The 23,308-nt window shown below is 37.3% G+C and overlaps 1 protein-coding gene across 1 annotated transcript in view; it reads left to right on the plus strand.

Annotated features, from left to right (window-relative positions):
• CACNA1F (calcium voltage-gated channel subunit alpha1 F) overlaps nt 1–23,308 on the plus strand; it is a 4,101,209-nt gene that overhangs the window by 3,948,484 nt on the left and 129,417 nt on the right. The window contains 1 exon segment of the mRNA XM_044079296.1: nt 16,937–17,038. Within this exon segment, the coding sequence (XP_043935231.1) occupies nt 16,937–17,038 (102 nt within the window).

Raw genomic sequence — 23,308 nt, forward strand, 5'->3', positions numbered from 1 at the left:
TATTGCCTTTTGTTATGCCCACCACGGTAAACCAGTTCCAGGCAACATCAAGGTTAACTCTACCAGGGCCTTGTCATCTTCAATGACATATTGAAATGGGGCGATTTCTAGACATTTTCTAAAGGCAGCTACATGGTCCTCTGTGCATACCTTTACAAGGGATTACAAACTGGATTCATTTTCTGTATCCATAACAGGATTTTCTAGGACCATTACCCAACAACTCTTGGATCCATATCCTTCTTCCTCACAGGCTGGATAGGCTTTGGTAATGAATCCATATAGCCTAAGGTTACTGTAGCAGTGGGAAGAATGAGCATAAAGCAGTTGTGTAAGTTGCACTTATCCATAACAGTAGATGTTCACATTCCTGAGTGCTGCACGGTGGCCATGATTCTGTGTTATGGATTTGAGGAGTGGCTCCTTATCATGCTGTGTGCCTTGGCCTTGTGCATATAGGATTAATACTGCTCTTTATTGGCTAAGATGGTAAACCACAGGAGGATTTTTTTTTCATGTCCAGGACAGGCTTTGCTGGGACCATACTCTAGGGGCTTATGGATCCTAATCCTTCCTCCTGCTCCTGTCATAGATAAGTTATGGTAATATCTCCAGATAGCTGTAGGCTACTGCAGCAGTCAGAATGATGAATATAGTACAGCTGTGTAAATTACACTTACTATAACAGTAGATATTTAAATTCTTCACTGCTATAGTAGTCCCACCCTCCCTCCATCTCCCCATTTTCTGTGTATAGTTATTTTTTGAGATAATACTTATGTTTTTCTAAACTTTTGTGGGGTTTCAGAGGGAGAAGGCTCTCTCCTTTTTCAGAGTAAGAAAGTCCTGAAGAAACTGGTGCCCAGTTTGCTGTTTTCTCCCTGTGGATCTCGAGATATAGCTGCTGGGGGCATGTGTGGAAGGGAGCTAGAGACTTTTGAAGACTGACTGATCTTTGTATCCTAGGCGGGATATAGCCAAATATCTATAGGCTACTGCAGTAGTGAAGATTTTGAACAACTACTGTTGTGGTAACTGCAGCTGAAACAACTGTACTTTCCCTTTCTTATTGACTTGGATTTTCAGTCAATAGAGCAAACCTTATGGAGGGTTCTTTCTTTTCTGAGACTATCTAAGCGTAAAGAGGCTTTTTTTCAGTGGGAGTAGAATGAAATTGCTATTACACTGAAAATGTATTATGATTTATTACAATTGTATATGTCTAACTCTGCAGCTGAACTTCCTATTTTGCATCTAGTTTGGATAATAGTTAACCTCCTGCCCCGATACAGTGTGACAAGTTGTACAGTGTACCTCAGACTCATGCATATTTGTTTTCTAATTCTAAAACAGATCCAGCAGTAATTTCTCTGTCAACAACTGCTTCTTCTAAACTGATTACTGTTGCTTACACATTTTCTTCAGACAAGGATTGGAGATAAGTTGGGGAAGGCAGTTTATTCTTCTGTCATTTTATCTTTCATGATTGTAAACTGTCACACTTATATGTGAAAGTATTTACCTTTATCCTTTGAGAACATGCAAAAGTTAGTTATTAGTCTTCCTTCTTCTGAGGTAAAAAAAATCCTTGAATACCTCATTAGCATGTGCTTCTCATGGTACTAAGCATGTTTTAAATTGTGCTTATGATGCTGCTGATATTCCCTCCAGAGGGTCAGTAATGAGTAGATTGACGTGGCTTAGTTATCAAAACTTTCCTGTAGATTTTAAAACAAAACAGTTGAATTCTGCCTCAGACAAGGAATATGTTCATTATTCACACTATCTCAGTGTCATATGGATTCTGTATCTGTATGTGAACAACGCCCACAGGCAAATTCCCTTCACTGTCTCCCTGTGATAGGGAATTGGCAAAGTCCCTCTCGCCAGGGGAAGCCTAACCCTTGTCACAGGAAATTGGTTTTAAATGTAATTCAGCAGGGCTACACTTGGCAATGTGAATCTCTTCCCATGTCCTGGGGTATTCTTCCTTGCCCTGTGAACTAAGTCTCTCTGTTTCCTCCTGAGGCTTCGCAAACATCTGCGGCAGTCGTGGAGGGGAACAACAGCTGATCATATCTGAGGGGCTTAGAGGGTATTCCTCATGTCTTAGGGAAGAAATGCCTGGTACCCTGATTGAGTCACGGCTTTAAACCATTGAGGTTTTGTTAAAGCTAGCCCCCTTAAGAAGAGACAGAAGACTACGCAAATTTCTTACACTCCCAAACATCCACAGGAGTGGCAGGATTTTATTCAGGGCTTGTTTAATGCCCTGATGACTTTGAGGCCATTCTGGGAGGTTTGGTTCTCCCTTGTGACCCAGTTAGCACTGGTTCCCCCTCTTTCTTCTTCTGGCCAGGGGCGATCATCACAAGTTACTTCACTGGATGGATCTTCTCACAGAAGACAAAAGGTCTGTCCTTCACTTTCATCTGTCCACTCTGCAAGTGACACTTTGGGTGAAAGAGTTTTAATTCCCCTTCGACACCATTTTTCTGAGGGCATATGTAAGGTTCTGCAGGAGGCCATCAAACCCAATACCAGAAAATCATATATGTCCAAAAGGAAGAGGTTTTCTGTATGATGTCTTAAGCTTCACCAAGATTCCTTTGTGAATTGCTCCAAGATGGCTTAACATATTCTTCTGTCAAAGCTCACTTGTCAGCAGTCTCTGCTTGTCTGACTTTGAATCCCCCACTAGCCTCTCATTTTGAGGTTAAACGAAGGAGTCCTGCAAATCAGGAAGCCAAGAAAGCCTATCCATCTTTTTTGGGACCTTAATTTTGTTCTTAAGAAATTGACCCAGGCTCCCTTTGAGCCTGCTGCAGCTTCTTTGCAACATTGCAGCTGGAAGACTGTTTTATTGGTTGCCTTTACTTCTGCCAAGATAGCTTCTGAACTCCAAACCTTGATGGTAGTTACCTCTTTGCTGATTTTTCAGATGACAGGGTGTCTCTGCATACTAATCCTTCTTTTATACCCAAGGTTGTCAAGAAGTTGTTTCTAAATCAGTCTGTCCATCTTTCTTCCTTTTTTCCTTCAGTAATATTTGCTAGTGAGAAGGTTCTATGTACATTGGATCTTTATAGACAGCGTAGGTATTATTTGGACAAGACAAAGGCTATACATAAATCTGAGCAAGTATTTGTTTCTTTTCATGCTAGGACATTGGGTTTGGTAGTTTTTAAACAAACCATCCTATCCTGAATTTCGGAAGTCATTTGTTTTTGTTATTCTTTTCATGGTAAACAGCTTTCTGCCTAGGGCAGTGGCTTTCTCTTGTTCATGGGTTTGGACACCAGTTTCATCCTTGAAACTGCTACTTGGTTTTCTGTACATACTTTCACCAAACATTATAAGTTGGATGTCATTTCCAGAATAAAAAGAAAAAGATACAAAATCCTACAAAATCTATCTGTAAACACAATGTGTAGTTCCTGAAACAGGAAAAACAATTTACCATCCTAGTAGTTGTACATAATTACAATCCCTCATAATCCTAATCTAGCAGCTCTAAGTCTTAAAATGCTGGTAATATTGATATTGTCATTTAAACCCGGTGCTCTCCCCGCATCTACTTTGAGTTGCCAAAGCAGCTCTCTATACTCCAGTTTAGATTCCCAGCTGCCGCCCCGGGGATATATACAAACTTGCTCCAAAACAAAAAACTTTAAAACCATATTTTTACAGTTTTGAGAGTGTTTGTAAAAGACATTTGTTTCTTTCTCTTTACTAACATCATACAGATGTTCATAAAACCTTCTGTTTAAATGCCTTTCTGTTTTCCCTATATAAAAACCTGAGCATATTATACACATGCCCAAGTATACAACCCCTTTGGACTTACAGTTAATATATTGTGAGGATTGAATGTTAAATTTCCTGGACGGAATATACAAAGAACCTTGATTGACCATATAAGGACATTAATGGCATGCCCCACACTTGTAAGTACCTTTGTTCTTCCTAGTTTGCCCAATCAATTTTCTTGCTCCTCTCTCCGTGTATTCTTTGAGGTTCATATCCCTCCTCCTAGTAAAATGTGGCTGAATAGGTAAAAACTCAGATGTTTCCTCATTCACCTTTAATACATGCCAATATTTAGTAATAATCCTTTCTACTTCAGCTGAAGTCCCCGAAAAAGTATGCACAAAGGCCCCTTCCTTAGGAATAGATTTTGGAGAACTGTTTGTCAAATTAGTAGTACCAATCCCTATTAAAGGGAAACATTTTTTGTTCCTATTCTCAATAACTTCCTTCACAATGTGTTCAATGAGCTCCTCAGGGTAACCCCTTTCTAAGAATAAATTCTTAATGAATTCCACTTCATTAGGAATTCATCCATCTTACTTGTCATTCTTGAAGCCCTAATTAACTGTACTTTGACTATACCCCTTTTCTGATAGAAGGGGTGACCACTGTCAAAATGCAAGTAAGTATTTGAGAACGTCTTTTTCCGGAAGATTCTTGACTGAAAACAATTATTCTCATAGTCCTTATATAATGTAACATCTAAATAGTCCAAACTATCTTCCCCCATGTTCATAGTGAATTTCAGAAATTCTGTGGTTTCATTAATATAATCAAAAAATTCTTTCAATTCTTCTTTTGTCCCACAACAAACGCATGTCATCTAAACATCTGGTATACTTAGTAATGTGGTTTGTCCAATCTGTTTCTAATATGAACTCTTTTTCCCAATGGTATAATACACAATTGGCGTATAACGGGACACAAGATGCCCCCATGGCAACACCCTTCTTTTGATGGTAATATTCTCTATTAAAATATATGAAATTGTTCCTAATAACAGTCTCAGTGAACTCCAAAACTAAATTAATAGTATTGTTATCCAAACCAGATCCAAACCAGATTCAGCAGTAAGAATCTCCGAAAACCATTCCAGTCCCTTCTCATGGGGAATGCTTGGGAACAATTCAATTACATCAATAGTGACCATAAGTAAATCTCTCCTAAATAATTCCTTTTTTATGTCTTTCAAAAACTCCCATAAGTCTTTACAAATATGATGTATTGAAGCTATAAACATTTTGACCGTGGAATCCACATAATTAGCCAACGGTTCAGTTATGCCCCCTGCACCCGCCACAATAGTATAGAATACATTAAGAAGGAGTGAAAGGTTAGCTGAAAAAGAAAGGAACCCTTCCACACAGGATTTTCAGTACCAGAGGGGGGGGGGTGAGGGGGGGAAGGGGGGGAGGTCTTGAAAGACATAAAAAAATAATTATTTAGGAGAGATTTACTTATGGTCACTATTGATGTAATTGAATTGTTCCCAAGCATTCCCCATGAGAAGGGACTGGAATGGTTTTTGGAGATTCTTACTGCTGAATCTGGTTTGGATAACAATGCTATTAATTTAGTTTTGGAGTTCACTGAGACTGTTCTTAGGAACAATTTCATATATTTTAATGGAGAATATTACCATCAAAAGAAGGGTGTTGCCATGGGGGCATCTTGTGCCCCGTTATATGCCAATTGTGTATTATACCATTGGGAAAAAGAGTTCATATTAGAAACAGATTGGACAAACCACATTACTAAGTATACCAGATTTTTAGATGACATTTGTTTGTTGTGGAAAGGGACAAAAGAAGAATTGAAAGAATTTTTTGATTATATTAATGAAACCACAGAATTTCTGAAATTCACTATGAACACGGGGGAAGATAGTTTGGACTATTTAGATGTTACATTATATAAGGACTATGAGAATAATTGTTTTCAGTCAAGAATCTTCCGGAAAAAGACGTTCTCAAATACTTACTTGCATTTTGACAGTGGTCACCCCTTCTATCAGAAAAGGGGTATAGTCAAAGTACAGTTAATTAGGGCTTCAAGAATGACAAGTAAGATGGATGAATTCCTGAATGAAGTGGAATTCAGTAAGAATTTATTCTTAGAAAGGGGTTACCCTGAGGAGCTCATTGAACACATAGTGAAGGAAGTTGTTGAGAATAGGAACAAAAAATGTTTCCCTTTAATAGGGATTGGTACTACTAATTTGACAAATAGTTGTCCAAAATCTATTCCTAAGGAAGGGGCCTTTGTGCATACTTTTTCGGGGACTTCAGCTGAAGTAGAAAGGATTAGAAGGAAGAAGAAGGGTGTTGCCATGGGGGCATCTTGTGCACCGTTATACGCCAATTATGTATTATACCATTGGGAAAAAGAGTTCATATTAGAAACAGATTGGACAAACCACATTATTAAGTAAACCAGATTTTTAGATGACATTTGTTTGTTGTGGAAAGGGACAAAAGAAGAATTGAAAGAATTTTTTGATTATATTAATGAAACCACAGAATTTCTGAAGTTCACTATGAACATGGGAGAAGATAGTTTGGACTATTTAGATGTTACATCATATGAATTGATGCTAATTCTGGCATCTCTAATGTAATTTAAGATATTTATAATGGTTATCCTTTTTCGTTGGGTCACTTTCCAGGCTTTATGCCTTTTAAATTGTTCTTTAAGCTCAGTTATTAGCTATGGGATATCCTGATCTCTCCATCTAATTGTTTATATGATTGAGGTAAGAATTTGCCATACTTCTGGTAACACAACATTATTTTATTTATTTATGTATTATTTGACATTTGTTGACCGGGTTAGTCTGACTGAGCCGTTGCCCTTTTTCAATGGAGGCCTGGGGAGAAAAGCTCCACAGTTAACATATATGCAAAGGGTACTTTTCCGTTATTGGGGCAACAAGTACTTCCTGATTTCATTACATTTTCACAGGACAGTCTTGGACTAACAAGACGGAAATGACAAGTGATGTTCATCAGCCAATGGGAAAGAAATGAAGCACAGTGGGAGTGTCTAAAAGTATCAACTGGTAACAAAGTGCAAAAATTCAAGTTTAAGAAAATGTTAATAGTTCATAAAGAGAAAATATTACAACTCATTCATACCACACACTCGCATGCACACTCACTTCTAGGGATGTTGAAAAGCCAGTGCATTGCAGGTATATGTTAATTAAAGACCACTAACACCACTACGGTCCATTTATTTATTTTTTTTGGGGGGGTTGACTATTGAGACTGTGGTTTCTGTTAAAAAAAGTTATGTGCAAGCATTTTTTTTATTCTCCATTTCACCCTATTTTGAAGCGTGGCCATGGCATTTACCTGCTATTTCACACAATGTGATAAACATGTGTCCCATGTACATATACCTCTCAACTCTCTCTTGCTGTCGGCTCAAACCCTTCCTCATTCCCTACAACTGGCAGTTTTAGGAGAAAAGTGTAGTCAGTCACATTTAATAAATAATGACAATAGTTTGAGTTATACACTTGATTTTCCCTGAATAATGCATGCTAATTCACATCCTATTTAACCCTGTTGGCATTTATTATTCGAAGTAAAACAAGTCTATAAGTCAAATGATTGTCATTATGTATTACATGTGATCAACCACACTTAATGAAATGGAAGATAAGTGTGTGTGGTATCCACATGAGCAGCAGCTGAGCAATCAACGTTATAATGAGCGCTAGGATTCCAAACACTCATTATGACTGTTGCCCTGATAACGGAAAAGTACCTTTGCAAAGTATTATACAGTATTAAAAAGGTAGTATGTAGTTGACAATAATGTATAGATGTACAGTTAACACATATGCAAAGTATAGTACAGTATTAAAAAAGTTATTACAATGTTTACAGTTAATAATGTAAAGGCACCAAGGTTATATACAAAGTTATACAATCTTATCAAGGACACCGTCGTTAAAGATGTAGCTACATAGCAGCATAGAATATGAAAGGAATGTGTGCAGGCATTTAGCCATTACTTATTTAGTTAAAAATAGTTTAGTCATAATCGTATTAGAGTAGGGAGTTAGAGTAGGTAGTCTAAGGTATTTATATGGGTTCAGGTGCCTAGGCAGTGAGACATTTCCCTGTGGTGCATTTGACTGGGGACACATGGCTAAAGTGACAGCCAAATGCATAGGAATATGGCTGTTTGTGAATTCCCTGTGGGCAAAGAGAATATGTTGCCATGCCCACAACTTCAGTAACCAAATGGACAGAGGGAAAACAATGTCCATGTTCTCCTGGGGAACATGAGACAGCAGGCAATATGGCAGGCATCAGCAGCAGGCTGGCCAGAGGGCATATCAGTAGCAGTAAAAATGCAGTGCACAGTGGACAGTGCCTTTATAACTGGAGTGTGTGGACCACTATTTCCTTCACAGAGTCTAGGGAACATTACCTAAAATGCATACTGCAGCGTAAATATGACTACAGTAGCCTGCAGGATTTCCTTCATGATGTAGCACACTTCTACATGTTGTAGTTGCATAAGTATGTACTGTACACTGAACACAATACTCATTAATTCTTTCACTGCCATATATTTGGTTATTAAAGCTGTGAGCATGGCAGTGTGTGCTTCTCTTTGCCCACAGGGAATTTGCAAACAGCCATATTTCTCTGCAGCTGAATGTCACGTCAGCCATGTGTCCCCAGTCAAATGTACCACAGGAAAATGTCATGCTGCCCAGGCGCCTGAACTCCTGTTTGACATGTATGGGAATTCTGTTTCAGGGACGGGGCAGCCTCTGGGGGACAAACTTGTCTCTCCAGAAGGTTTTGTTAATGTCGCATATTAGATTCAGGCCTTTCAAGCAGGTAATGTGTGAGTTAGACTTATAGATATGGAGCATCTCTAATAGGACAGAGCCCGAGATTGCCTTGTAGGCGAGACACAGATCACCCCTGAGCAATCTGTACGATACCGAATAGAGTGATAATTATTTGAGCCTGTCTGCATAAGACAGGTGTTGGAGGCCATGAATTCTCTTGGTGAGGTATTTCAGTGGCCTTTTCAGTTGGTGCAGATATTTGGAGAGGTACATACCAAACGGAGTGTTATACTTAATTACTGGTCTGATGAGGGAGGAGTATAAATAGTATGAAGAGGTAATAACCTCCTTTTTTCTGGATGCAATCCCGTTACTTATGAGATGGATCTAATAAAAAGCTTTTTGACCACTGCCGCTACATGATGGTTGAATGTGAGGTTATCAACCTGAGTGCCTAGGTCTCTCCACAGGTTGTGTGCTTAGGGGGTTGCTGCTTGATGTGGTAATCAATAGGGTCCATGTTTTTGACAAATGGTATGATGATACTTTTTTGTGGTTAGCTTGAGGCCATGACATTGACACCAATCATTAGTTGCTGTGAGACCCCTTTGCAGTATGTGAATATCATTTGGGGATCAGTGACAGCACCCAACTTACAGTCATCCACAGACTTGGTCAGCCACAGGCCTTTTGTCTTTGCCTGGACCTCTGAGAAGTAGATGCCAAATAGTAGGGGTCCCAGGACAGATCCCTGGGGAACTCCACTAGTGACATTTGTATGTGGAGGCACCTATTATGACTTTGAGGGTCCTGTCGGTGAGCCAGTTGGCCACCCACCTGATGAGATAGGGATTTATGCCAAATTGTGTTAGCTTTTCAATGATGCCTAAGTGGGGATTGTGTCAAAGGCCTTGGCCAAGTCAAGGTACGCTGTATGCACTGACTTTCCCTCATCCAGGGCCTTGGTGACAGTCTCAAAGAAGTCATCCAGGTTTTACAGGCAAGATCTGCCCTTGACTAGTTCTAACTCAAGGGGGGTGGCTATTGTAATCAAAAACAATTTTCAAGGCTCCATTTTAGATGAGAACTATGATATAAATGGAAGATGGTGCTACTTTACCTCTCATCTTCAGGATTTAGATAAACCACTTGTTTTTTTTAATCTTTATGGTCCCTGTAACAATCAACACATTTTTTTCTTACAGATATATAACATTTTATCCTCTTTTAAAGACCATTATATTATTGTGGGAGGAGACTGGAATGCTATTATTAACCCGGATACTGACCGTACTAGTAGATCGCTCTCATATAATCTCCAAGCATCTATAGCTCTGGAAGAATTGATGTTAGATTTGAATCTTATAGACCCTTTCTCCTGTGCAAGTTGTATTGATAGAAAATATATATATACGTACTATTCTAAATGTTATAATTCATGGTCAAGATTGGACTTTTTCCTTATTTCCAACTCTCTTTCACAATTGAAAATTGATTATTCCATAGAACCTAGATTCTTTTCAGACCATTCTAGAATATCCCTTAGATTTGATTTGGATCTCAATATACCACACAGACATACATATAATAATTGGACGTTAAATAATAATCTCCTCTTAAATTCTGACATTCATAAATTAATTACTGACATTATTAGGGAAGCTTATTTCAATCTGGACAAAACGAATATTCCATATGATATACAATGGGCGTCTTGTAAAACAAACCTTAGAGGCATGCTAATTAATAAGGCTTCATTTCTTAAAAAACAATATAGAAATAAAGAATCTTTACTAAAACTAAAAATTCAAACTTTGGAAAGTCAATACAGATTAAATGCTAACCCCACTTCTTACCAACAATTGTTAGATTCCCAGAAAGAATTATGTTTACTACACCAACATAATCTCTCTATAGTTGAACAAAGACTTTTAGCTATCCATTCTGAATGGGCACAAGTTCCCTCCAAAGTTTTAGCGAGAATAATTAAAAATAACCAAACTCTTCCCAGAATACCACCCATACAATACAAAAATAGGTTATTTAATACTGATTTGGAAATCTTGCAACTCTTCATGTCTTTGTTTTCAGATTTATACTCTAAGGGAAACGCTCCTTTGAATAAGCAACATATGGAAAGTTTTTTAACTTCTATTAAATTCCCTAAACTGAGTGAACAACAAAGGAATATACTTTCGGCACCATTAAGTTTGCAAGAGGTGTCAGAAGCTATTGACAGATTAAAATCTAGTAAATCCCCAGGCCCAGATGGTTTTACATCTGAATTTTTTAAAACTTATAAAACTGCTCTTATACCTTTTCTTCTCAAAACCTTTAACTACATAAGAATTAATGGTATTTCAGATCTACATTGGAATACCTCAAAAACATCCTAATTTTGAAAAATAACAAAGATAAATTGGATCCTGATAATTATAGGCCGATTTCCTTAATTAACACTGATATAAAAATTCTAGCCTCTTTACTTGCAAACAGACTTAAAAAGGTCTTACCATCTTTAATTTCTTCTGACCAAGCAGGTTTTATGTCTCATAGACATGTATGGGATAATACTTTGACACTAGAATCTCTCATACAATTCACTAAAACAGATAAGAATCCATTATATGCTCTAATTCTTGATGCGTCGAAGGCTTTTGACAGAGTTGTATGGGATTTCCTGTTTCAAACTATGGCCTGTTTTCATATACCCAACACTTATATAGATTTGATTAAAATCCTGTATAAGGATTCCTTTACTTTCCTATACATTAACAGAAATATATCCAAACCTATAAAGATCTCAAATGGTACAAGGCAAGGATGTCCTCTATCCCCTTTTCTCTTTAATTTGTATATGGAACCGTTGCTTCTGTACATAACACAAAACACCTCTCACAGGATACCCAGGATCTATAACACCAATGTATATTTTTCTGCTTTTGCGGATGATCTGGTAATATACTTCCAAACACCCGGTACAGATCTGGTTAAATTGATTAACTCTCTTACCATATACTCTCAAGTTTCTGGATATAAGATTAACTCACAAAAAACACATATTTTTCCTATAAACCCACAAGCCCATAAATCATATTTATTCCCAGACTCTTCTTTCCAAATTACACATGCCATCAAATATTTGGGGATTCAAGTTCAACATAATGGTCTTTCTACATTTCAGAATAATTTGAATAACATCTGGTCATTAATAATGTTAGATTTAAATAGATGGAAATTATTAAATTTATCACTTTTATCTAAAGTGGCGATAGTTAAAATGAATATACTTCCCAGAGTCTTATTTCAATTCAATTCCTCAGACCAATTAATCCCTAAGTCTTTATTTTCCAAAATTAATAAAGAATTAGCCAGATTTATTTGGTTTCCCAAATCTGTTAGGATTTCATACACCAAGCTAATCTCTCCTAAAAATAAAGGTGGCCTAAGCCTTCCGAATTTTTATCTTTACTATCTAATTATTTCTGCAAATAAACTTCTTGCTATCTCCAACTTAGATTTTAAGAGACTTAATAAATATCCTAACTGGACCAAATTATGGTACCAAGTCATTTTAAACAAAAATATTAATCTATCCACTCTCCCTTTTCTCTCCATGGATTCTATTAATAACCTAAAAATTCCTAAATCTCTAAAACAAAAAGTTAATTCCTTTCAAGAACTATTAAAACTCATTAATATTAAGGACACCTTCCAGTTACTACAACCTCTTCATTTAAATCCTAATATTAGATTAAATAATGTGCCTATCAATCTCTCAAACTTCCCTCTTATTAAAGATCTTAATGTCTGGGAACTGTTACAATACAAAGATGAAACTCTCACTAATGTACGTAAAATTTTTAAAGCAGATATTAAATATACTACTATCTTAAGACAATTGAGAGAATTAATCACTGATAAATTTGCTCATATTAAGACAGACAAACTAGATATCATAAATGTTGGAAAAGTGATACAGACTTTAAATCTTCCAGAGAAAATGTTATCTAAATCATATAATTTTTTTACACAAATAATTCATGAATCAGATTGCCTTTTTTCTAAATACTGGGACAAACATAATTTTCAATTATCTGCAAATCAGAAACTCACAGCTATCAAGAATACTTTGGACTACTCTCCCTTTAAGAAGCTTTTTTACACCCAATTAATGATAAATAATAACGCGTACTATACTCTCTCTAAATTAAATAAATTTAATCCTAGCAAATCTGCTTCATGTTCCTGTTGCTCCTTTCCAAACGCTGATCTTTTACATGTTCTATGGTCTTGTTATCACTCACACAAACTTTGGACCTCTTTAAAAGTGCGTTTGCAAAAGATAGGATATCACAAATCCACCTTATCTTGGGAACTAGCGTTACTTCACATATCTAATACTCATTTATCTAAACTAGATACACAAGTAATAGTTCACATATGTTCCCTCATAAAACTTTACATCACACAAAACTGGCTCGACCGCACTAAACTGAATTGGAACAACTTTAAGAATTTAGCTTTTACATACATTTCAGCACAGAAAATATTAGTCAAAAGCCCCAAGAAGCGGGCTCAAACTAACAAAGTCATAGAAAAAGTCTTGTTTATCATAAATACTGATTAATGGATTAACATATCTGAGGAGATTCTTAGTTTTTTTTTTTTTTCTCTTTCTTGCATAATTACACCTACTTTTAATTATATTTATACTTACTCTGTTTTGCCTTTGGTTAACATATGTACATATTGTTTATAGTTACTGCATGTATGTAACCTTCCTCAAAGGCTTTACCTACAACTGTACTTTTTAATTCATATGATACATCATGCAGTTTGGTTTTTTTTTTTTTTTGTTGTTGATGTTTGTCTGTATCTCTAAATTTTATATTCAATAAAAAGTTTTTGAAAAAAAAAAAGATCTGCCCTTGACGAATCTGAACTGGGTGGAGTCAAGTGCTTGGAGATTGCCCATGTCCTTGTTTATGAGATCCATAATAATATAGTCCATGGCTTTACAGATCAGATTTGTCAAGCTAATGGGGCATAGTTTCCAGAATCAGTAGTGGCAGCAAGGGGTGACAATGGCAGTTCTCCACTGTGCTGGAATGAAGCCTGTACTTAGGCTGTGGTTGAATAGGGTGCTTAATGATGAAACCAATTCTTGCTGGAGATGGTGCAGAATATAGTCTGGGATACTGTCAGGCCCCATGGAAGCTGTGTTCTTTGCTTTGGATAGGGCCTTTAGCCCTTTATCTATGGAGATGTGAGGTGCGGGACAATTATCAGGGATGTTGAAAGGGCCTTTTGGGGGAACGGGGGGTGAAGTTTGTGCTGAACCTATCTGCTAGCAAGTTGGCTAAGTCAACAGGATTGGTGCAAGTGATACTGTTAAGTACTAATTTGTAATAAACCTGGGCTTTCCCATGGAGGTTCCTGATGTAACGGAAGAAGGCTTTGTGGTTTCCCTTTGTTCTGGAGGCTAGTTTCAATTCATAATTGGCTTTGGAGGCTTTCACTAGTGAGTTAATTTGCTTGTTGAGTGAGCTAAGTAGGGTTTTTTCTACCTTTGGAAAACAGTTTCTTACTTTTGTTGTAAAGCCTGTTGATAGAAGATGTCCACCAAACAGGTTTGTGTTTCCTTGAGGAGCAGGTTTTAGTTTTATTTATTTATTTATTTATTTAACATTTGTTAACCGGGAAAGTCCCACTTGGAACTAAGCCAATTTTCAGCGGAGGCCCCGGGAGAAAGGCTCCAAATGCATGTCTTTGTAACATGGGAGGAAACTGAAGAACCCGGTGGAAACCCACACGAATGCAGGGAGGACATGCAGACTCCTCAGAGAAGGCACCCCAGCCGAGAATTGAACCGGAGAACCTCTTGCTATAAGGCAACAATGCTACAGCTGCACTACTGCGCCATCCTAGTTCTATTGGGTATGGCTGAGTCCATGCAGTTGTACAGGTGCTTGTATACTGGATTAGCGTACTGTTCAGCACAGTTGCCTGCATCCTGTGAGGGGGGCGGTTGTGTGAATCTACAGATCCCTCCCTTAGGAGGTTTTAGTCATCTTTTGAGAAGAATTTTAGCTTGATTACAGTTGGAGGGGGGTTGTGTGGGATAGAAAGTTTGAACGAGACAGTCCGATAATCTGATCTCACCAGGGAAGAACATATTATGGGGGTTGTGTAGCATTCGCTCATGTTGGTGCGAACCAAGACCAGAATGTTATCTCCCCTTGTGGGGGATGAGGCGAGCTGATCTAGTGCTTTAGAATTGATGAAGTCAAGGAATCATAGAGTGAGTGCATTAGTGCAGGAATAGTTCACCCAGTCTGTGGTGGGGTAGTTGAAGTCACCAAGGATCAGGGTGTTAGAGGGTACCTTCATGGAGTCAAGTAGATCAAGATAAGAGGAGTGGATGTCCTGAGTCATGGAGGGGGGGTCTCTAGCTGGCTATAACTTGGATGGGTGTCTTGCTAACTCTCAGTTGCACCTGGAGTAGTTCCAGTGCATCATGCTGGCAAACCAGTATGGAGGTGTGATTATCCTTAATGAAGATAGAGGCTCTACCACCCTTAGTCTTCCCGACCTCATTTTGGAGTTGGAATGTGTGGAATGAGGTAGAGCCTGGTAAGGCAGGGGTGCTGTTCGCAAGGAACAGAAACAAGGAGATCCTTCATCCTTCTAGCCTGAGGGCTTGGCATTACCTTTCCTGAGCTGAGCTGTTCACTTCTAAGTAATGCTCCCTAATGCCCCAAGGCCAGAGAATTTCATAACACGCAGGCTCCCATAGCTATATCCTTCACAGCATGGAGATCTAGACTAATTCTCTTATGCCTAGCTCCACCCTTTGTTTGCTGCATTGCAAACTTCTGTCACCATGGAAGTCTACAATACTTCCCCTGACCCAAAGGTGCTTTCAGGCATGCACTATGTGGCTTCATCATTGCCCAGGCTGCTAACTGAAACTTTGTTGTTCAAGTCACATTCTGAGCTTTATTCTTCTAAGCTACTGGGCTGCCAAAAATTAATAACTGCTGTGTTTGCACATATTTTTGGATAGAATCCTGTCCACAGGTCCACAGTGAGTCCAAAATGGATTCCTTGCAGAATGATACTGAAAATTGTGCACACTATTTTTAATGGTAACTTCCACAGAGTCCCTCCAACAAACAGTTGAATCAGAACTTCTGTTAAAAAGTCTCCTCTTTTAGATCATTAAATGGCTAGACCAGGTATCAGTGGACCATGTCCAGGATTATTTTAACTCCATTTGTATTCTAGATATAATGCCATGTTTCTGAAACTGTTTGTACAATTCTGTCTTAAACAGTCCTCCATTAGTAGCAGGCAGTTAACAGCTGCTGAGATGGGGTTGCTAATATTGGGGATGTTAGCAGTGTTGATCATGAGCCAGCTACCAATGTATACAATATTTCCTGATGGAAATGAATTGAAAATAGAAACTTCAGCTTCCCAGTATCTGTGGGACTTTCTTATCAAAAGTTTGGTATTGTCATTAATTGAAGTGAATTAGACCCTAGCCCAGATTCTTACTTGTCTTGTTTTAGTTATATCCCATGAAGTCATCTTCTGTTTCTGTCTGGTATTCTAAGCAGGTATATCTCTTTCAACCTAAGTTAACAGTGCTGGTCACCCTATCTTCTGATAGGCATTTTGAGGGAGAATTGCTTAGAAGCTTCATTATTCATTCAGTTTTGGAGCTAACTTATCCTCAGGGCTTTTATGTCTCAGCCTTTAATACCTGGTCTTGACGTTCAGCAGGGACTTGGTCACTTGCTGAAAACCCTGCCCTTCAAAATGACATCAGACTAATATCTGCAAAAATGAACACCTTAACTGCTGAGGATAATACCAATACAAGAATTTCCTTTCTTGACGATCTAAGAACTAACTTTTATGACTGTTTCTAATTTGTCACATACTTTGTAGGATTTTTTTTTCTGATGCATAATACATGTATGAAATCCTAGACAAAGTGTACTGTGTATTCCTAATGGAGACATTTAGTTTAGTGCTTTTAATGGAGACATAGTGGTAAAGGGGGAAGAATGCCAATGCTAGTGTACCAGTAACTGTTTCTCTGGGTATTTCTGCATAGACAGCTGTAGAAAGTAACAAAATCTCTGGTGAACTGTTACATTCTGACAGTATATCTTAATTTGCTGAAAAATCTGCTATTATGGCAAGTATTTCTATAACTTTATTTTGCTAAAGTACTACACACATTGTTTTCTTTTTGAAAGTAGGCTTCCATTTGAATCATCTCCTGTGTCTCTGTAGGAAATCCAGATCAAGCCAATGAAGAACTAAGGATTGTCATTATGAAGATCTGGAAACATGTCAAGCAGAAGGTCTTAGATGAGGTGATTCCTCCACCTGAAGGTAAGAAGGAAGCTGACAGTGGGGACAGGTGTTACAACTGTGAATGATGATTTGTCATTAACTTATGTCCCATATGTATTGCATTAAAACATTGTGTATAAATTGTTATACAGTTGTTTCATTGTTTTGAACGTCACTAATTATTTAATGAAATGTGTAGTATTTACTAATTACATCAAAGTACCAGCCAGAGTTATAATTTTTACAATTCTTGTATTTGGGATCAGCTTTAGTTTAACTTTAATTTAGAAGTCCTTGCGAAGTTCTCTAAAGACAGCTTAGACATGATTGTAGCTGATGAGGTACTGGTATCTGTAAGAGGCTGTAGGTATATTTTACCTTTTGAAGGCAGAAAGTGATGTCTAACTGCAGTAACACGGCTCTTATATGTTAAAGATAAATGCAGTCTTTTATAAAATGTCATTATTTAATGTAAATAACTTTAAGTACAATACCAAGCAATGCTTGTAACATACATTCTGTATTAATTTATGTTGTTATATATTTGTATAGAATTGTTTGTTTTTCCTTTTATTATTGCTCTTTACTGAATCATAGCTGAAAAGGGCCTTGTGGCCAGTCCACCTTAAAAGATGTCTATCTGAATAGCTTAGCAAAGAAAATATAATCAGTGTTAAAAGACTTCTGCCTAGTCTAGGGCTTTAGCCTTGTAAAAGACTATGAATATGTCTTATCACTCTTCTTTCATGATTTTTCAGGATTTTAAAGCTATGCCTTACTGTTTTTTTCTGGCGCAAATTGTTTGATCAAAGATCTTACACACTGAGTGTCCAGAAGAGCCCATTATTAGGCATTATTACTTATCATATGAACTGCAGACAAAGCACTACTTATCTCCAAAATCCTGACTCTGTGTGTATAGAGGGGGAAAGGTGGGGGATAGGGGATAAATAATCATAAGAGGCCTAGTCCTCAGTTCAAATCACTGATGAAACCCAGCGATAAAGACTGACAAAAGATAAAATCTGCAGGTCATAATCAAACTGTAGGTAGGAGGGGGCAGCTGCTCTGGGCACAAGCTGCTATGAAGTATGATCGTTAATGGCACTGGAGTTGTGTGTATTCAGTAAGGATTGTAGTTCAGCAGCTGTTTTCTGTTATAGCTGCGGCTGTGCAATGACACCTGTAATATTGTGTATTGTGTCCAGGTGTAGAAGACATTGAAAAAAATGCTTTTTTTCTGTTCATCCAGTTTGGAGGTGAGATTTTTATTTTTATTTGAATTGTTATTTTTTTTAATTTATTTTATTTATTTATTTGACATTTATTAACCAGGTTAGTCCAACTGGGCCAGGAGATCATTTCAGTGGAGACCCGAGGAGAAAAGCTCCAGTACATGATAAAAAATAATGCAACAGACAAAATACAATAGAAAAGAAACTTAATGGCTTTACATAGCAACGAAAGTTTGAATACTATGAAATAATTCTAGTACAGAGATATTTTTCTAATGTAAAGAAAAACTTAAATGTAGAGCAGCAAATTGAAATACCTCACTACAAATAACACTGCATGACCCTCACTCATAATCAAACTGTAAACGTTTAATACTAAGTATGTTATACATACTTATTATTAAAGGAAAGCAACAACTATATATTTGAGTACAATGAAATAATGCTAATACAAAGATATCTTTTTAATGCAAAGAAAAAACTTAATGTGAAGCTACAACTATATACATATAAACAAGTAATTAAGTATTAAGCAGGAGAGTTATGAAAAACGTGGAGTGAGCTGTCTGTGTAAAGAAATAGGGTGCTGGGGTCTATATTATATGTCCAAAGATTTCTAACTTTGAAAATCATATGATCGACACCATATGGCTGAAGTTAGAAAACTTTGAACATTTAAAAATAAAAAAATAAAAAATGACAGTAATGGGTTAAAGCAGGGGGGCAAGCCCCGCTGCACCCCCACACCCCACGCTCTTTAAATATACCAACTCCGAGACCACACTACAGTGCGGTAAAGGGAAATTTCTCTTTACCGCACTGTAGTGCAATCTCTTTGCTGGTATATTTAAAGAGCGGGAGGAGGGGGGTGCAGCCTTCCATGTGGGGGGGGGGCTTGCCCCCTGCCTACAACTGTTTTTTTTTTTTTTTTTTTTTTTTTTTTTTTATGTATGTCTGAAGTTTTCTAATTTCGACCATATGGTGTCTATCATATTGTGTTCGAAGTTAGAATTCTTCGGACATATAATATAGACCCGAGTGCTGACAGGGGCAGGACTTTGTGTTGAGTAGATGTAGTTTAAATTCCTTTTTAAAATGGTTGAGGTGAGGGATGGCTCTTATGTGAGAGGGGAGTTTATTCCAGGCTAACATTTTTGTTAGGTTTGTAAATATCAAGGAGTTGTTGATTGGATGTACGGAGAGGACGAGTGGGGGTATAAGAGGATACAAGGTAGTAGAGGGATGGGTAGGAAGATGGTTTATATAGTAAAGAGTGTGTGATTTGAAATTGTGATAGCAGGAGCTGTTGGGGAGTTCCAGCCATTGAAGAGAGGTGAGGGCAAGACAGCGATGAGAGTTATGAGAAGAGTTGGTGGCAAATCTAGCTACTTTATGATATGTTTGTTGGAGTTTAGATAGGACATTAGATTGTATACCACACAAAGTAAGAAACTAAAATAACTGAAATTCGCGGAAACGGACAAAGCAGCTACAGCACGGACTGTTTAATGTTAGCGCTTTCGGTTAAGGATATTCCTCCACCTTCTTCAGACATATACAATACCAAACACACAGCACTGCTTTTTATACATAACAAGCAACTAATTAAAAACAATTGAAATAATTAATTAAATTAAACACTTAATTACTACAACGCAATAATTTAAAGGACTAATACCTTTAACCAAGTACATGATTGTTTTAAAAATATGATAGTACAATTAACTAAACCATATTCTCCACATGAATTTCTTGTAGATAAAAATCTGTAATGGTGAAATGTTTATATTATTGAAATATTTATATTAAAGTTAATAAAATTAATAAAAACAGGACAATAACATCAAATACAACTATTGTCAGCCCTCCAACATACATGTAAATATGTTATTATATAAACGTTCTGTGCAATTAAATAGCACTACATCCTGTGTGGAGAAACCAAACAACTTCATAAATGCATCTACATATATTCTCTATAAAAATAAAAATAAGCCAGTAATAAGAAATAATAACAACAATAGTAATAACTACTTTTTGTTAATAACATTATCACTATTTAAAAGAAACCAAATGTTTATTACATGAGTCTGTCTAACTCTCAATTCATGCATACACCATAGAGATGTTATCCCAGTAGTGAGAAAGCGTAATAACAACCTCATCTCTTCAGTGCTTTTAATTTGCAAGTGTTCTAATTTGCCATAAGACCTCCTGTTCTTCAAGCCACAGTTGCCATGGGCCCCCCCTGAGGTGTGTTTTTACCTGCTGTACAACAGAAAAAAAAGAGTGCTCAGGATATTCACAAATATGCTTGGCAAGTGCATTGGTCATATCCCTTCTCCCTATAGTATATAAGTGTTCATAAACTCTTTTCTTTAATGACCTCTCTGTTTTACCAATGTAGAACGAGGGACATCTCCTACACAAAGCAACATACACTACCCCTTTAGTTTCACAATTGTACTTGTCATTGATGGAATAATTTTTACCATTGATGTTCACCTTATTGCCTGGTAAAATATGTTTACACTGTGGGCACATCCCACATTTCGACATGCCCGTACTAATCATTCTGGTTTTAACAACTGTTTTTTCGACAAGATTCTTTAAATTAACCCCTCTCCTGTATGTGAAAGTTGGATGGGGTCCTGTCACTTTGGCCAAAGACTGGTCCTCCAAAATGATGTTCCAATTTTTGGAGATGATGCCCCTAATTAGGTTGAAATCTATGCAATAAGTGAAGAGGAAATTAATGGATGGTAGTTCTCCTGTTTTGATCTTTTGTACTGCATGCATTGTTCCCCTTCCCAATAAAGGCCTAAAATGGCCTGCTTCTCTTTTAACCTGAACTTCGTCCATTACCTCTTTTATTAGAGAATCCGGATAGCCTCTCATAGAAAACTTTAAACTTAGGTTTTCACATTCGCTAATAAAATCCTGTTTTTCAGACACAATTCTTTCCGCTCTGACAAATTGCCCTTTCACCACACTTCTCTTTTGATGAAAAGGGTGACTACTAGAGAAGTGGAGATAGGAATTTGAATGAGTTGGCTTTCTATGGATCACTGACTTGAATTTACTATTAGCAATGTCCTTGCTCAGTTTGACATCTAAGAAGCAACTCTCCTCTACCCCAATGGAATAGGTAAATTGTAGGAAATCGGTCATTTTTGAAATGCTGTTAATAAATTCAGGAATCGAATCTAATGAACCTTTCCATAAAAAACACATGTCATCTTGGTACCTAATGTACCAAGTGACATTTTGTTGGTACATATCATTTTGGAATAACCACTGATGTTCCCAGTGTGCAAGTACACTGTTTGCGAAACTACATCCGCAGGAGACCCCATGGCAATACCCGTCCTTTGGAGAAAAAAATGATCTTTGAACACCAGGAAGTTATTTGATAGCACTAAATCTAAAAGTGTTTCCACTAGGTACATTTGATCATTAGATGCCTCTTTACGCAACATGAAATTTCTTGTCCACTCTATACCCAACTGATGAGGGATAACCGTGTACAAGTCCTTAATGTCCACCACGAGGAAAATAAGGTCTTGATCATATTCAATTTTATCAGTGTGTTGCAAAAAACCCCAGGAGTCTTTACAAATTTGTGACTCATTTTTTAATAGAGGTTTAAGAATGCCATCCACTAGTTTGGCACAAGCATACGTGATAGAACCCCTTCCATCCACAATTGGTCTGAAGGGGGGATTAACCAAATCTTTGTGAATTTTCGGTGTGCCAAACAAAATGGGAATTCTGGGGGCTGGCATGGTTAAATAATGTAGGGTGTCACAATCTATACTACCTTCAAGAAACAGATCTTCCAGTACTCCCCTAATCTTCTTGTAAGCTGAATGTACCTCATTAAGGCTAGACTTCAAATATGTGTCAGATTGTGAGTGTTCAAACATCTTTCTATCATAAAGGTATTCATCCATAAAGATGAGGCCCCCTCCCTTATCTGGCATCATAACTCCTATGTTACATTCATTAAGGAGGGATATGAAAGCCAACTCATTCTTAGAAATGTTAGCTTTCATTGTTTTAGGAGGAGCATGGGAATTCAACATTGACCTTAAATCAGTTTCACACAACTTCTCAAAAGTACTTAAAACACCATATAATGGAGGGTTGAAAATACTTGATACTTTATAAGTATTGAGAAGTGTGGGCGTATTGCCTAAACTAAAAGCCAGATTTAATTTACGCACATATAACTTCAAGTCTATGATAGTATTAACTAAATTACATTTTTATCAGGAATAAATGAAAGTCCTTTAGAAAAAAAGTCTATCAAAGCTTGTTCCACTGTTAGCACTGTGTAATTATAGATCTTGAAATCACCTTGTTTACTGGTAAGAACATTAGGTCCCTTTGTTTCAGGGGGAATCATCTCCTTCGTTGGTTCCCCCTTCTCCTCCTCTGTGTATGCCCCCTGTTGTTGGACGTAGTATTGTTGTTGTTTGACACAGGAATTGACCTGTCTCTGGCCCTGGAAAAACCCTGGTTGTTTTCGTCTTCATTTGAACTCTGGTCTATTTGATTTTGATTGTTGTAACGTCCGTTACCACCATTTGTGTTGTTACTATAATTCTTAATACGCTCACTCCTCCTAACAGGTACCATGTCTGGATTAAAGGAATCTTCCTGAGCCATCTGAGGGAAAATATTGTTGGTGGAAGCCTCATTAGCCCCCCAAAAACTAGTTTGCCCTGGAGGGGGAGGGGGGGTAAGCCATTTTGTTGCTGTATTCCTTAATATCTCTATCAATTTTACGTTTCTTATTTGCCAACAGTTTGGTAATAGATGCTTCAATGCTAGACAAAATCCTTAAGTAATCATATTTGTATCTGATAAAATCAGAATGTTGTTGTAAAAAGGACTCAAGTTGTGTAAGATCTTCTTGTAATTTATTTATTTCAGCATTATAAAAATTAATAAGTGATGCTAGAAATTCCATGCCTTGTTTATCAAATAAGGCCAGTAGTTCTTGATGGAAGACTGAATTATTAACCAAGCCATCAGGGTAATGCCATTGGCGCAACCCCTTTGGAATTAT

This window comes from Protopterus annectens, chromosome 8.part0, assembly GCF_019279795.1.
Source record: "Protopterus annectens isolate FY-2018-M chromosome 8.part0, PAN1.0, whole genome shotgun sequence".
NCBI lineage: Eukaryota > Metazoa > Chordata > Ceratodontiformes > Protopteridae > Protopterus > Protopterus annectens.